Here is a 16,993-nt window from a genome sequence, read left to right as displayed (position 1 = left end):
TGGATACCAATGATGCAGAGACTTAAAAAACTGTTCACACTGCTGTCATCCTTGTCTTTCTGAATGCTGAGCTGCTTCTGCGACCTGGAGATGGCATGATAACATGACCTATCTCCAGGTCACCTTACCAGACCTCAGCAGTCTGCTTACCTTGGATGGTTATCAAAAATAGTAGGATCCCCACCATAAAAAAAGTGGGGTCCCCCTATTTTTAACTATGTACTAAAGCATTACTCTAGGTTTATCTCCCATATACTAGGTGTCCTACAGCCACCTTACATACCTTCCCCTTCTGCGTAAAGCCTTATTCTTGGCACCTTCTGCCACTAGACATGGGATTCTCTAGAGCAGGGGTCCACTAACCACCGGTCTGCAGCCCACTTCTGTTGCCGGTCCGCGGTGCCAGGCTCAAATGCTGGACACACGGGGAGCCGGCGGCTGTAGCATTGTAGTGACAGCTGCAGCCGCCGGCTTCCAGAAGTCATCGATACTCACCTTCCGTCCCTGCATCCTTGTCCCGGCGTGGCAGCTTCATCCTGTGCTGAGCTCTCTCGTAGTACTGCTCAATAAGGTCATGAATATGGACGCCACTCCTCTCCCATAGGCGTGGCGTCCATATTCATGATCTTAATGAGCGGTACCACATGACCGCTCCTCACAGGAAGAAGCTGACGTGCCGGCATAGAGATGAAGGGACGTGCAGCGACTGCGTCAGGGAAAGTATGATGGGGGAGCCCAGTGGGCTCTGCTCCCACTGTCCCATCCTGCATACAAGGATGGGCCAGGGGAGCCATGCATACAAGGATGGGCTAGGGGAGCCATGCATACAAGGATGGGACAGGGGAGCCATGCATACAAGGATGGGACAGGGGAGCCATGCATACAAGGATGGGACAGGGGGAGCCATGCATACAAGGATGGGACAGGGGGAGCCATGCATACAAGGATGGGACAGGGGGAGCCATGCATACAAGGATGGGACAGGGGGAGCCATGCATACAAGGATGGGAGAGTGGGAGCCATGCATACAAGGATGGGACAGGGGGAGCCATGCATACAAGGATGGGACAGGGGGAGCCATGCATACAAGGATGGGACAGGGGGAGCCATGCATACAAGGATGGGAGAGGGGGAGCCATGCATACAAGGATGGGAGAGTGGGAGCCATGCATACAAGGATGGGAGAGTGGGAGCCATGCATACAAGGATGGGAGAGTGGGAGCCATGCATACAAGGATGGGAGAGTGGGAGCCATGCATGCCAGGATGGGAGAGTGGGAGCCATGCATGCCAGGATGGGAGAGTGGGAGCCATGCATGCCAGGATGGGAGAGTGGGAGCCATGCATGCCAGGATGGGAGAGTGGGAGCCATGCATGCCAGGATGGGAGAGTGGGAGCCATGCATGCCAGGATGGGAGAGTGGGAGCCATGCATGCCAGGATGGGAGAGTGGGAGCCATGCATGCCAGGATGGGAGAGTGGGAGCCATGCATGCCAGGATGGGAGAGTGGGAGCCATGCATGCCAGGATGGGAGAGTGGGAGCCATGCATGCCAGGATGGGAGAGTGGGAGCCATGCATGCCAGGATGGGAGAGTGGGAGCCATGCATGCCAGGATGGGAGAGTGGGAGCCATGCATGCCAGGATGGGAGAGTGGGAGCCATGCATGCCAGGATGGGAGAGTGGGAGCCATGCATGCCAGGATGGGAGAGTGGGAGCCATGCATGCCAGGATGGGAGAGTGGGAGCCATGCATGCCAGGATGGGAGAGTGGGAGCCATGCATGCCAGGATGGGAGAGTGGGAGCCATGCATGCCAGGATGGGAGAGTGGGAGCCATGCATGCCAGGATGGGAGAGTGGGAGCCATGCATGCCAGGATGGGAGAGTGGGAGCCATGCATGCCAGGATGGGAGAGTGGGAGCCATGCATGCCAGGATGGGAGAGTGGGAGCCATGCATGCCAGGATGGGAGAGTGGGAGCCATGCATGCCAGGATGGGAGAGTGGGAGCCATGCATGCCAGGATGGGAGAGTGGGAGCCATGCATGCCAGGATGGGAGAGTGGGAGCCATGCATGCCAGGATGGGAGAGTGGGAGCCATGCATGCCAGGATGGGAGAGTGGGAGCCATGCATGCCAGGATGGGAGAGTGGGAGCCATGCATGCCAGGATGGGAGAGTGGGAGCCATGCATGCCAGGATGGGAGAGTGGGAGCCATGCATGCCAGGATGGGAGAGTGGGAGCCATGCATGCCAGGATGGGAGAGTGGGAGCCATGCATGCCAGGATGGGAGAGTGGGAGCCATGCATGCCAGGATGGGAGAGTGGGAGCCATGCATGCCAGGATGGGAGAGTGGGAGCCATGCATGCCAGGATGGGAGAGTGGGAGCCATGCATGCCAGGATGGGAGAGTGGGAGCCATGCATGCCAGGATGGGAGAGTGGGAGCCATGCATGCCAGGATGGGAGAGTGGGAGCCATGCATGCCAGGATGGGAGAGTGGGAGCCATGCATGCCAGGATGGGAGAGTGGGAGCCATGCATGCCAGGATGGGAGAGTGGGAGCCATGCATGCCAGGCTGGGAGAGTGGGAGCCATGCATGCCAGGCTGGGAGAGTGGGAGCCATGCATGCCAGGCTGGGAGAGTGGGAGCCATGCATGCCAGGCTGGGAGAGTGGGAGCCATGCATGCCAGGCTGGGAGAGTGGGAGCCATGCATGCCAGGCTGGGAGAGTGGGAGCCATGCATGCCAGGCTGGGAGAGTGGGAGCCATGCATGCCAGGCTGGGAGAGTGGGAGCCATGCATGCCAGGCTGGGAGAGTGGGAGCCATGCATGCCAGGCTGGGAGAGTGGGAGCCATGCATGCCAGGCTGGGAGAGTGGGAGCCATGCATGCCAGGCTGGGAGAGTGGGAGCCATGCATGCCAGGCTGGGAGAGTGGGAGCCATGCATGCCAGGCTGGGAGAGTGGGAGCCATGCATGCCAGGCTGGGAGAGTGGGAGCCATGCATGCCAGGCTGGGAGAGTGGGAGCCATGCATGCCAGGCTGGGAGAGTGGGAGCCATGCATGCCAGGCTGGGAGAGTGGGAGCCATGCATGCCAGGCTGGGAGAGTGGGAGCCATGCATGCCAGGCTGGGAGAGTGGGAGCCATGCATGCCAGGCTGGGAGAGTGGGAGCCATGCATGCCAGGCTGGGAGAGTGGGAGCCATGCATGCCAGGCTGGGAGAGTGGGAGCCATGCATGCCAGGCTGGGAGAGTGGGAGCCATGCATGCCAGGCTGGGAGAGTGGGAGCCATGCATGCCAGGCTGGGAGAGTGGGAGCCATGCATGCCAGGCTGGGAGAGTGGGAGCCATGCATGCCAGGCTGGGAGAGTGGGAGCCATGCATGCCAGGCTGGGAGAGTGGGAGCCATGCATGCCAGGCTGGGAGAGTGGGAGCCATGCATGCCAGGCTGGGAGAGTGGGAGCCATGCATGCCAGGCTGGGAGAGTGGGAGCCATGCATGCCAGGCTGGGAGAGTGGGAGCCATGCATGCCAGGCTGGGAGAGTGGGAGCCATGCATGCCAGGCTGGGAGAGTGGGAGCCATGCATGCCAGGCTGGGAGAGTGGGAGCCATGCATGCCAGGCTGGGAGAGTGGGAGCCATGCATGCCAGGCTGGGAGAGTGGGAGCCATGCATGCCAGGCTGGGAGAGTGGGAGCCATGCATGCCAGGCTGGGAGAGTGGGAGCCATGCATGCCAGGCTGGGAGAGTGGGAGCCATGCATGCCAGGCTGGGAGAGTGGGAGCCACGCATGCCAGGCTGGGAGAGTGGGAGCCACGCACGCCAGGCTGGGAGAGTGGGAGCCACGCACGCCAGGCTGGGAGAGTGGGAGCCACGCACGCCAGGCTGGGAGAGTGGGAGCCACGCACGCCAGGCTGGGAGAGTGGGAGCCACGCACATACCGGGATAGGAATGGAGGGGACAATGCATATCCAGCTTATACTCGAGTCAATAAGCTTACCCAGTTTTCCGTGGCAAAATTAGGTGCCTTGGCTTATACTCTGGTCGGCTTAGCTTATACTCAAAAATTTGAAGGAAAAAAAAAAAAATAAATAAATATATATATATATATATATATATATATATATATATATATTTTGTGTGTATATATACAGTCATATGTTAAAGTTTGGGCACCCCTATTAATGTTAACCTTTTTTCTTTATAACAATTTTGGGTTTTGCAACAGCTATTTCAGTTTCATATATCTAATAACTGATGGACTCAGTTATATTTCTGGATTCAAATGAGGTTTATTGTACTAACAGAAAATGTGCAATCTGCATTTAAACAAGATTTGACCGGTCAAAAGTATGGGCACCTCAACATAAAAGTGACATTTAATATTTTATAGATCCTCCTTTTGCAAAAATAACAGCCTCTAGTCGCTTCCTGTAGCTATTAATGAGTTCCTGGATCCTGGATGAAGGTATTTGTGACCATTCCTGTTTACAAAACAATTCCAGTTCAGTTAAGTTTGATGGTCGCCGAGCATGGACAGCCTGCTTCAAATCATCCCACAGATGTTCAATGATATTCAGGTCTGGGGACTGGGATGGCCATTCCAGAACATTGCAATTGTTCCTCTGCATGAATGCCTGAGTAGATTTGGAGCGGTGTTTTGGATCATTGTCTTGCTGAAATATCCATCCCCTGCGTAACTTCAACTTCGTCACTGATTCTTGCACATTATTGTCAAGAATCTGCTGATACTGAGTTGAATCCATGCGACACTCAACTATAACAAGATTCCCGGTGCCGGCATTGGCCACACAGCCCCAAAGCATGATGGAACCTCCACCAAATTTTACTGTGGGTAGCAAGTGTTTTTTCTTGGAATGCTGTGTTTTTTAGCCTCCATGCATAATGCCTTTTTGTATGACCAAACAACTCAATCTTTGTTTCATCAGTCCACAGGACCTTCTTCCAAAATGTAACTGGCTTGTCCAAATGTGCTTTTGCATACCTCAGGCGACTGTTTGTGGCGTGCTTGCAGAAAAGGCTTCTTTCGCTTTACTCTGCCATACAGCTTCTCCTTGTGCAAAGTCCACTGTATTGTTGACCGATGCACAGTGACACCATCTGCAGCAAGATGATGCTGCAGGTCTTTGGAGGTGGTCTGTGGATTGTCCTTGACTGTTCTCACCATTCTTCTTCTCTGCCTTTCTGATATTTTTCTTGGCCTGCCACTTCTGGGCTTAACAAGAACTGTACCTGTGTTCTTCCATTTCCTTTCTATGTTCCTCACAGTGGAAACTGACAGGTTAAATCTCTGAGACAACTTTTTGTATCCTTCCCCTGAAAAGCTATGTTGAATAATCTTTGTTTTCAGATCATTTGAGAGTTGTTTTGAGGAGCCCATGATGCCACTCTTCATAGGAGAATCAAATAGGAGAACTACTTGCAAGTGGCCACCTTAAATACCTTTTCTCATGATTTGATACACCTGGCTATGAAGTTCAAAGCTCAATGAGGTTATAAAACCAATTTAGTGCTTCAGGAAGTCAGTAAAAAGTAGTTAGGAGTGTTCAAATCAAGAAAATGATAAGGGTGCCCATACTTTGCACCGGTCAAATTTTGTTTAAATGCAGATTGCACATTTTCTGTTAGTACAATAAACCTCATTTGAATCCAGAAATATAACTGAGTCCATCAGTTATTAGATATATGAAACTGAAATAGCTGTTGCAAAAACCAAAATTGTTATAAAGAAAAAAGGTTAACATTAATAGGGGTGCCCAAACTTTAACATATGACTGTATATACACTTTGTTGGGCCATCATACTATACATGGGGGGATTATATGTGTGGAATCATCTTGCTATACATACTACAACGCCGTCCATAGCCCTGTTCCCATATGACCAAATTCACGCCCCCTGCCACACCTCCATCCCCGCCCTGCTGGGCCATGGAAGAATGGTCTTGCTTGAAGCCAGTTCCTGGTGCAAGAAAGGCTGGGGACCACTGCTCTTGAGGGCATCAGCATTATCATGTAACCCCTGGCTCTGTTCACATGGAAGTGGAAATTCTGCAGGGCTAGAAACCAGCTGGTAACATGAGCATTTTTTTCCCCTTTTTCTCAGTCATCCGCCTGAGTGGGGCATGGTCTGACACCAATTTAAATTTTCACCCTAATACATCATATCTCATTGTGTCCACCGCCCACTTTATGGCCAAGCATTTCTTTTCTACAATGGAATAATTTTTCTCACATGCTGACAGTTTCCTACTCGGACAGAGAATAGGATACTTCTTTTCGTGTATCTCCTGAGAGGATCGCTCCTAATCTGACTTCTGAGGCGTTAGATTGGAGTACAAATTCCTTCTTAAAGTCAGGGGAAACCAAGATCTAAAGTTTACACAGAGCTACTTTCAGTTCTTAAAAGGCCATCTTTGCCTCCAACTTCCATTTTCTCCCCTGGAGGAGGTTGGTCAGGGGTGAGATCACCATGGAAAAATTTGGAATGAACCTGTAATACTCCATGATTCCCAGAAAGGCGCTGACTTGCTTTTTTTGAAAGTGGTTTCAGCCAGTTCTGGACTGCCCCACTTTATTGATTTAGGGTGTGATTTTGCCTCTACCAACTACATATCCAAAGTATTTTGCCTCCTCTTAAACAATGGTGTCATGATCCCAGTGCAGGTTTTTGAGCTGCACGTTAGGGGTTAATGTCTGGAGCTCAGTGCAGGTTTTGACTTGCACACCTGGGGTTAATGATTGTGGCCTCTTTCTGGTTCTGGGAGAGCTCCAATCCCTGCCAGTTATACTTTTGCCTTTGGCCGAGTGTGCTGACCTCTGTGTGCCTGTTCGTTGCTATAGCTTGTTTATGACCCGGTTCTGTTTCCCGTTGTGAGTTTGCCTATTGATTCTGTACTGTGCTATCCTTTCTGTGTATGACTCATTGCCTGTGATCTGACTACTCTCTGCTCGCCCCTTTTGTACCTTGCAGCTATCTCTGTGTATGACTCATTGGCTACGTCCTGACTATCCTCCCTGTCTATGCCCCTTGGTAACTTTGTCTCGCAGTTACCCTGCTAGGCGTTCTCTTGCAGCTCCTAGCTCTCTGGAGTTTAGGCCACGTCCCTAGCAGTCACGTGCTTCAGGTCCTGCGGCTGAAGTACGCATCTACTCGGCTGCTGTCCGCTCCACAGGTATCACAGTTCGCTTTACTCAGGACACAAGCACTGGCTCAGTGAGCAAGTTCATTGCGGTGTTTCCGACAAATGGCACATCTTCTTGGATTTATAGAGAACCAACACCTTCCTGAGAGCATCAAACACCGCCTGGACCGTTCCCACATGATTCTTCCCTCAATCTGGGCTGAAGATTACGATATTGTCCAGGTATGCCGTAGCGTAATTCTTTTGGTGTCCCAGGATCTGGTCCATGGCTCTCTGGAAGGTGGCTAGAGCTCCCTATAGTCTGAACATCATCCGGACATATTGGAAGCAACCGCCGGGCATAGAGAAAGCAGTTTTCTCCTTGGCTCGTTGTGACATAGGGATTTGCTTATATCCTTTTGTTAGATCCAAGGTGGTTGCGTAACTTGCTGGCCCATGTCACTCCATAAGCTAATCAGCACGCTCCATCTGATATGTGTCAAACTTGGTGACTTCTTTCAGCTTCCCATAATCATTACAGAAACTCCTTCTCTGTTTGGTTTTGGATCAAGGCCAATTGGGTTAGACCACCTGCTCTTCGATTCCTCAGTGACTTAGAGATTCAGCATACACTTCACTTCCTTGGAGCCCAGTTCTCAGCTGGCCTCTGGAATTCGGTAGGGCTTTGAATTCACCCTCATATGGGGTTCCCGTCGAAACATCGTGTTCTGACATCTGTTCACCCTGACAAATCTGAGAACAGGTCAAATTTTGCTGCAGCAATTCCCGACCTTGCGGTTTTGGGAACTTCCAACAGTGTCTCTACTATTGTGACGTCTTCAATGTCCACTTCTGGCTTAACCAACAACGGTGGAGTTTCAATGATGTAACTCTCTTGTCATTCCTTGATGGGTAGTGGCATGAGGGGATTACAAAAGTGAGAGGTGGGAGTGGTTAATTGGCAAGTGGGACAGCACTTGCAATACCTTGGTATTTCCTGATGACATTCGGGCCAATAGAACTGCCGTCTTACGCGTTCTTGGGTTTTGTCAACACCCAGATGGCCACCCAAGACATGTGAATGGGCCATGTCCAACACCCTCAGTCTATAGGGTCGTGGTACCAACAATTGCTCCACTATTTCCTCTGACATTAGTAACCTGGTACAATAAGTCCCCACTCACCATAAAATAAGGAAATCTGGTGTCTGCCACCGGTTCCTGTGTTATGCCGTTTATATCCATTACATTATTTAACACTTCTTTTAGAGTTGGGTCCCTATGATAGGCGGACCTATAGTTTTCTCTGGTCACCCCTATCTAAGGAATGTTGGGCAGTGGGAATACTGCCTTCTTATCTCCCACCATTACACAGAAGGGAAATGCGTCAGGCTACAGAGTTGGTGAGACTTCTTTAGGGCCAACCTGAATCAAGATCTATGCCCCTACAAGTCCCAAAACAACATGAAGTCCTGGCCTATTGATAATTGGATGCAATAAATCTTGGACCACCCAGACCACATAGGACTCAGTATCTTGGGCTGTCTCAATGACCACTCAGGCCACTGGATAGTCATTAGCATCCCTGTGAATGCAGCGGACGCCCATCTTCTTAGCAGGGATCAGTTGAAGAGGGAGTGTTGCCCTCATGAGGGTCACCAAACTCCCGGAGTCTAGTAGTCCAGTGATTTGCAGACCATTCACTTTTACAAGACAGGCCTGTGGCCCCTCTCCGGACACACTGCAGTCCACACTGCAAGCCGGATGTGCGTAGAATGAACACAGAAGTCTCATGCTACAGTTCATTGGTCAGGGGACAATTGGCAGCTTTATAATCTGGGCTGTGACATCTCTAGCAATTGCATCCCTTGATGAAACCCCCAGCATGACTTTGGATGGTCCACTCCCTTTTTAGCCTCCTCCACCTGATGGGAACCCCAGTATGGAGTGGTTTGCCTTCCCAAGGAACCATTGGCTAACTGATACCTTTCAACCAGTCCAGCCCAGTAATTGGCATTCTGGGGATCTCCCTGGGAAAACCAAGTCTGCATCCAGCTTGGAAGTGAGTGCACGAACCTGTCCATTACAACTCTGCTCTACCATCTACTCTGAGGTAAAGGACTCCGGCTGCAACCACTTTTGGACGAGGTGCAGCAAATCAAACTTTTGGGATTGAGTGGGTTTGTCACGGTGATATGTCCAGCAGTGGACCCGTTGTGCCCTGACAGACATTGACCCACCCCCAAGTGCACCAAAATTTCTGTTTTCAATTTTGCATATTCTTTGAGATCCTGTAAGGTTAAATCATAGTAGGCCTTTTGCGGCTCCCCTGTTAAGTATGGTGCCAAGACTTCCGCCCACTCTTGCAAGTTTTTCCCTATCGGTGACCCTATCAAAAAATTGTTTAAAAGGCCTCTATCGTCACCCGGGATCACTTTCTGCAAGGCTGTCCTCACCACCATCCGGACAGAAAAATCATCAGCTGACCTTTTGGAGTCGGCGCTGACCCAATGCCACGAAGCGCCTGTGTGTAAATCAATCTGCTGCTGCTGTTCTAGATGCTGGTGTTGCTGCTGAATCTGTTCCTTGTGCTGCTGGAGCTGTTGTATAAGCAGCTTATTTGTCTCCTGTTGTGCCAGCTGTTGCTGCTGAGCTTGCACCAGGTGTTTAATCTGGTCCTCCATTCTGTCTGACTCTGCTCCCTGGCCTATAGCCACCTTCACCCACGACATGCAGAACTTCTGTAGCAGTCACAGGTGTTCCCTGGGAATGCTGCCTGAAGTTCAAATGCCAAATTTAACAATCCTTTGGGAGTGATCTGCGATATTACAGAAACCGTTTCTATATAAAGTCTGGCTGGTTTATTTCAGTCCTCATAAACCTCATTACAGAAACTTAAATACAGCCTTTGTCCACCACAAAGTGATAAATAAAGGAACAAGTCCATACAACAGTGCTGGTTAGACTGCCTGGCTTAGTCCAGTTTCTTAGTCTTTTAGCAAAGGTACTCAATCCAGGAGATCTGCACACCTACATACACACAGAACTGTTTTATACAAGCAGGTCTCATTTTACACAGTGAACCACACCCGGGGGTGGAAATAAGGTGAGCGTCCGTCTCTCCCAACTCTTCAGCTGCTCACAATCAAGCTTTCATGGTCGTGTTTTTTTTTTGTTTTTGTTTTTTTTTTTTTTTTTTTTATCCCTTTTAGTTCCATATGTACTAAAGCATTACTCCAGGCTTATTTCCCATCTATTTGTCCTACAGCTACCTTACACACTTCACAACTGTATATATACGTTATTGGCAGTGTACCTGCCTTTGATTCAAGCTTGCACGCTGAACCCGCTTCTTTCACCGCACTTGGTGGCAGATTCAATCAGCCACAAAGTGCCTCTAACAGCTATCCACCCAAGGCTTTTAACCAGTTAAATGCCTAGTCAATCACTGACGGCGACATTAAACATGCAGACAGGAAGCACGTCATTGATCCTGCCCCATCAGCACCCCGGCCACGTGAGTGGCGATGGGTTGTCATGACAGCCGGGGGTCTGCTGACGATCCTCCTGTAGAAAAATGATTGCAATTCCTAAACATTTCACAAGATATTTTTGGTCAACCCCTCTAATTAAACCTGAAAGTCTACACTTAAATTAGATCTTGGTGGTTTAAGGCCAAATCGAGAAGATTGCAACTGTCCAAATATTTCTGAATGAGTGAAATATATATATATATATATATATATATATATATATATATATATATATATATATATATATACACACACTCACTCACTGGCCACTTTATTAGGTACACCTGTCCAACTGTGTGTTAAGACTTAATTTCTAATCAGCCAATCACATGGCGGCAACTCAGTGCATTTAGGCATGTAGACATGGTCAAGACAATCTCCTGCAGTTCAAACCGAGCATCAGTATGGGGAAGAAAGGTGATTTGAGTGCCTTTGAACGTGGCATGATTGTTGGTGCCAGAAGGGCTGGTCTGAGTATTTCAGAAACTGCTGATCTACTGGGATTTTCACGCACAACCATCTCTAGGGTTTACAGAGAATGGTCCGAAAAAGAAAAAAAATCCAGTGAGCGGCAGTTCTGTGGCCGGAAATGCCTTGTTGAGGTCAGAGGAGAATGGGCAGACTGGTTCGAGCTGATAGAAAGGCAACAGTGACTCAAATTGCCACCCGTTACAACCAAGGTAGGCAGAAGAGCATCTCTGAACGCACAGTGCGTCGAACTTTGAGGCAGATGGGCTACAGCAGCAGAAGACCACACTGGGTACCACTCCTCTCAGCTAAGAACAGGAAACTGAGGCTACAATTTGCACAAGCTCATCGAAATTGGACAGTAGAAGATTGGAAAAACGTTGCCTGGTCTGATGAGTCTCGATTTCTGCTGCGACATTTGGATGGTAGGGTCAGAATTTGGCATAAACAACATGAAAGCATGGATCCATCCTGCCTTGTATCAACGGTTCAGGCTGGTGGTGGTGGTGTCATGGTGTGGGGAATTTTTTCTTGGCACTCTTTGGGCCCCTTGGTGCCAATTGAGCATCGTTGCAACGCCACAGCCTACCTGAGTATTGTTGCTGACCATGTCCATCCCTTTATGACCACAATGTACCCAACATCTGATGGCTACTTTCAGCAGGATAATGCGCCATGTCATAAAGCTCGAATCATCTCAGATTGGTTTCTTGAACATGACAATGAGTTCACTGTACTCAAATGGCCTCCTCAGTCACCAGATCTCAATCCAATAGAGCATCTTTGGGATGTGGTGGAACGGGAGATTCGCATCAGGGATGTGCAGCCGACAAATCTGCGCCAACTGTGTGATGCCATCATGTCAATATGGTCCAAAATCTCTGAGGAATGCTTCCAGCACCTTGTTGAATCTCTGCCACGAAGAATTGAGGCAGTTCTGAAGGCAAAAGGGGGTCCAACCCGTTACTAGCATGGTGTACCTAATAAAGTGGCCAGTGAGTGTGTATGTATGTGTATGTATGTGTATGTGTGTGTGTATATATATATATATATATATATATATATATATTATACACACACACATACATACACATATATATATATATATATATATATATATATATATATATATATAATATCTGTATAATTGCTAAGTGGCTTGTTCAGAAGATTTGATACATTATGCAAAGTTAGTGGTATACGGACAGCATACTGACCAATGCAGTGGTTCACATCAATATTTTCACAAAAACATGTAAAGAGCCAAAAAAAGTAGTTTCTTTTTAAATACTGATGACATGTATTTCATATCCTAGCACACATCCTTTTTCAAAACAAACCACACTTATGGAAAACATTCTTGGACCCCCTGCTACACACTAGCCCCAAGTAATTGTATTGTAATGGTATAAATGGTTGACAGAAGAGGCCCCTTCCCTCTGTCTGACAATCTGTATGAGGCAGTTTCTGTTGACCAAGGTAATGCTTATCACAGCCGTTGCCATAATGGTTTTCTCGACTACATATGGCACTGGTTGTATGGTGGTACGTTGACACACATTTGTGGTAAGACTGCACTAAAATGGCCACTGAGCAATGTTGATCTTTTGCGCAGGTCTTAACATGGCTGCAGACTTATGAATCCCCCAAGTGCACGCACTCTGGCTCTGGAAAAACAAAATGGTTCCTCGCCTCCCCAAAACAAATTCAGGGCTCCCAAATCCAAATGCCCCCCTCCTTCTGAGCCCCACAGTGTGCCTTCTCTGCCATTGGCGTCCCAATATTTGGCATTTCTGTAGCGATGAGAGCTCGCGTAATTTACAGGTGCATGAACTGGGCACAATGTACTGGTCACTACTAAGTATGGGTCACTATGGCAGTTTGCAAATTTCACTCAGCAGCATCCACTGTTGCTGTTTTCTGGAAAATGCCCATGAAGTCAAAATCATCATTACACCTGTATATAAATTCCCAAAGGTGTATACATTCCAAATTGGGGTCACTTCAGGGGAGAGTTTGCTCTTCTAGCACTTGGGGGCTCTGGAGTCCACAAACTATTCTTGGAAAATCTGTGCTCCAGGAGGCAAATAGCCCTCAGCCCCTCCCGATTCTCACCGTATGGCTAAGCAATACTGTACAGCCATATATAGGGCATTTCTACATTCAGCAGAAATTGTGGGACAAATTTTGGTGCCATTTTTTTCCCCATTTCCCAGTATGAAAATGTAAAATCTGAGGCTAATACAAAATTTTGGTGGTAAAAATGTAAATGTTTTTTTCTTCACTGCCCAATAGTATAAAATACTGTGATCCACCTGTGGTTTCAGTATGATTACTGCACCCCTAGATTAATTCATTGGGAAGTGTAGTTTGTAAAATGTTGTCAATTATGGGGTGTTCTGCTTTCGTGGCAAATCTGACATGGCACCCTCAAACCATTCCAGCAAAATCTGAACTCCGATATGGCGCTTCTTCCCTTCTGACCTTTGCACTGTGCCTCAAAAGTCGTTTTCAACCACATATGGGGTATCGGTGTACTCAGGAGAAATTGCATAACACATTTAAGGCTGTGTGCACACGCTGCGGATTCCGCTGCGTTTCCGCAGCGGTTTTGGCCGCTGCGGACACGCAGCAGTTTTAGCTGCGGTGTACAGTACCATTCATTTGAATGGTAAAAAAAAAACGCTGTGCCGACGCTGCGGAAAAAACCGCGCGGATTTGCTGCGGTTTTGAATCCGCAGAAAGAATTGCATGTCAATTCTTTCTGCGGAAACTGCTGCGGGTTCCTATCTCCACCATTGTGGAGATAGTGAATCCGCAGGACCAAACCGCAGGCAAAACCGCAGATAATCCGCAGGTCTTTGGACCTGCGGATTATCTGCGGTTTTTGCAAAATCCGTGCGGATTAATCCGCAGCGGAATCCGCAGCGTGTGCACACAGCCTTAGGTTTCATGTTCTCCTGTTAGGCTGCTTTTACACTTACCGTGTTTTTGCTGTCCTTTTTTTGCGACACCCCCCCCCCCCCCCCCCCCAATAAATTTCTATGGGGCTGCAAAATTTCCACGGTGTGCCGTACGGCCGTGAGGGCTGTTTTTGTGGCCGTGATAAAAGATTGAGCTTGCTCGATCTTCTATACGGCATACGGACACGGCCCCCATTGTAATTCAATGGGGCCACGAAAACAAAAGGAAGTTTTGGTTTCCGGTTTTGCGAAACACCTTTTTTCTTTCCAATACTATTTCGGCGTTCCGCAAGCTTCTTTGCGGCCCGTTATTGCGGTGGACCACAAAAAACAGTTTTTTTTTCTTCCCCCACTGTGGCCTTCCCTCACATACAGAGTATCTGCATGCTCAGGAAAAATTGTACAACAAATTTTATGGTCCATTGTTTCCTGTTGCCCTTGTGAAAATAATAAAATGGGTTTAAATTAAAATTTAGTGAAAAAAAAAGTGGAAAATGTTATTTATTAATTTGTGTGAAATAACTTTGATTTAAGGGCATAAAATTAAGTTTGAAAATTGCAACATTTTTGACACATTTCTGTTTTTTTCACAAATAAGCACGAATCCCATCATAGAAATTTTACCCTTATCTCAGATCCGTTGAAGCGTTCCAGAGATATTGCCTCATAAATTCTAGTCAGAATTGTAAAATTTGGCCTTGTCATGAAGGTGAAAACAGACTCGGGGTGAAGGGGTTGAATACAAACCTACCTTTCTTCATAACTCAAGGACTGTGATATATACTTAATATATTTTTGCCGAACCTTCTTATTAAAATTGTATATATTATCCTTTTTTTTTTTTTTTTTTTTTTTTAATCTTATATGTGATGCAGGGTTCTTATTGAAAGAATGATGGAGGCAAGAGAATCTGGACGTTCCTCTTCCCCACTACAGGGGGATTACATCAACATAAATGACATTTCTGTGCCTGGATCAGGATGCTGCTGACATGATTTGTTAGGACAGTCCTGGGTAACTTTTCTACTACCAAATGATATTTAACTTTATTCTCAATCATCTCTTTCGAATCCTGGTATACATGAGCAATGAACTCTGGATAGGTGGAACTACGATGGAAGCCTTCTCCACTGTTATATTGTCTGTATATATGTATATATTGCTAGTTTAGTAGTAATTCTAAGAATCCAATCAGGTTTTTGTTTTATTAACTTTATGCTAATGTTCTGCATAATGCAAATGTGTCTGTAAATCATTACACATGTCTGACATAAAGGCATGTCTCGGGTACCTTGTATGTATTTTCTTTTCTTTTTGTCTGTTTTCATATTTATATGCATATTTTTTTTAATTAAAGTTGGATAACCTGTAATAAATTTTACTCTATGGTCATGTTTTTTGAATTTGCTTCCCCCCCCCCTTTTTTTGATATGCATTCCATGTACAGTATACTGTGTGATGGGGGAGGCTAGATAACTTCAGCTACTGGGGGCTCGTCCCACGAATAAAGTACATTTTAATAGCTCTTGCAATAAGTTCCACAATCAGATGTGTTAAAAAAAAATATATAAATAAAATAAGAATTCATGTTCTGAGATTTTCCCACGGTGCTTGCGCTAACGTCAGGTGAATTGAGTTCATTGGCTGTGTACTCACAGGACCTGTTGTCTGGCACTGCTAGCAGGAGAACTTTCTCATGCTCGCGGTGCCCTCAGACAGGGAATAGAAGTTCACAGGGAGACACTGACCACATGGCGCTCAGTTTCTCTGCTGGGTGGCAGACTGTATGGTTGCATCATGCAACCATTCAGCCTGCCATCTATATGTAGCAGAGCTAGACCTGTTGTGGGACAAATGTATTAGCAGCATCTCTGTGGAAAGGTGAGGAATATGGTTTTTTTTTTTTTTATTAACTCTTTTGCAGATGGAATGGGAGAGGTCGTAAGTATGGTTTAATTAAGATTTATTAAAGGAGTCTGTCTTTCTTTCAATTAAAGGACTTTATTCTGGGTGTCTGTTTTCTTACAATGGGACTTTGGGGTTAGTAATGGGGGTATCTTATTAACGCCTTTCCATTACTAACCTCGGGGCTTGTCACCTGACAATACGAAGGTGACATCAACCCCCTCAGCTATCACCCCACTTGCCACCTATTACAGAGCTAGTCGGAAGAGCGAGGCTAAGTACCAGAATTGGTGCATCTTAGAGATGTGTCTTTTCTGGGGCGGCTGAGAGCTGATGTTTTAAGCCTGGGGGGGATGGGACCAGTATTCATGGCCCCTTCCTAGGTTATTATATCAGCCTGCAGCTGTCTTGCATGGCCTTTGCTGGTTATTAATTATAGTTATTTATATAACTTTTTTTTTTTTTTTTTGGGCATCCCATTTTAATAGCCAGTAAAGGTTATGTATACAGTTGTGAGCTTGTGCTAGTAGCCCTGGAAGCTCCATGGGTATTACCCCTTCCCAGGCTATAAACACCAGCCATCAGTTTTCCCTCTGTTGGTTAAGAAAACTATGTGGGGTCCATGCCAAATTTTTCTGAAAAATTATCTTATTAAATACATGTACAGTAAGCTATACACACTGTACTAATTGTATTTGTCACAGACATCTGTATAGCTACCTATTCTATTTGTATTTGCTGTAAGTAATCCATCTATTCTATCCCATCAGCTCCTGCTGTGATTTTACAGTACATGGCTGCTGAATTGCTGTCTTTCCATCTGTGTGTGTGTATGTATGTGTGTATGTGTGTGTATATATATATATATATATATATATATGTCTCTGACATCTATGTATTCTATGTGTATATATCTATTCTAACCCGTCACTATGATTTTAAGGCCCCGTCTCATATAGCGAGATCGCTAATGCGTCACCGATTTTGGCGC

At 47.1% G+C, this 16,993-nt stretch overlaps 1 protein-coding gene across 1 annotated transcript in view; it reads left to right on the top strand.

The window, feature by feature from the left end:
* The window catches only part of RAB29 (RAB29, member RAS oncogene family), a 43,656-nt gene extending 28,178 nt beyond the window's left edge, over window positions 1–15,478 (top strand). Inside the window, exon 5 of the mRNA XM_073587230.1 lies at window positions 14,973–15,478. Within this exon, the coding sequence (XP_073443331.1) occupies window positions 14,973–15,087 (115 nt within the window). The 3' untranslated portion in view covers window positions 15,088–15,478. The remainder of the gene's footprint in view (window positions 1–14,972) is intronic.
* The last annotated feature ends 1,515 nt before the right edge of the window (window positions 15,479–16,993 follow it).

This window comes from Dendrobates tinctorius, unplaced genomic scaffold (assembly GCF_039654945.1).
Source record: "Dendrobates tinctorius isolate UK_male_01 unplaced genomic scaffold, ASM3965494v1 ptg000098l, whole genome shotgun sequence".
NCBI lineage: Eukaryota > Metazoa > Chordata > Amphibia > Anura > Dendrobatidae > Dendrobates > Dendrobates tinctorius.
This window is presented reverse-complemented; position numbering and strand designations above follow the sequence as displayed.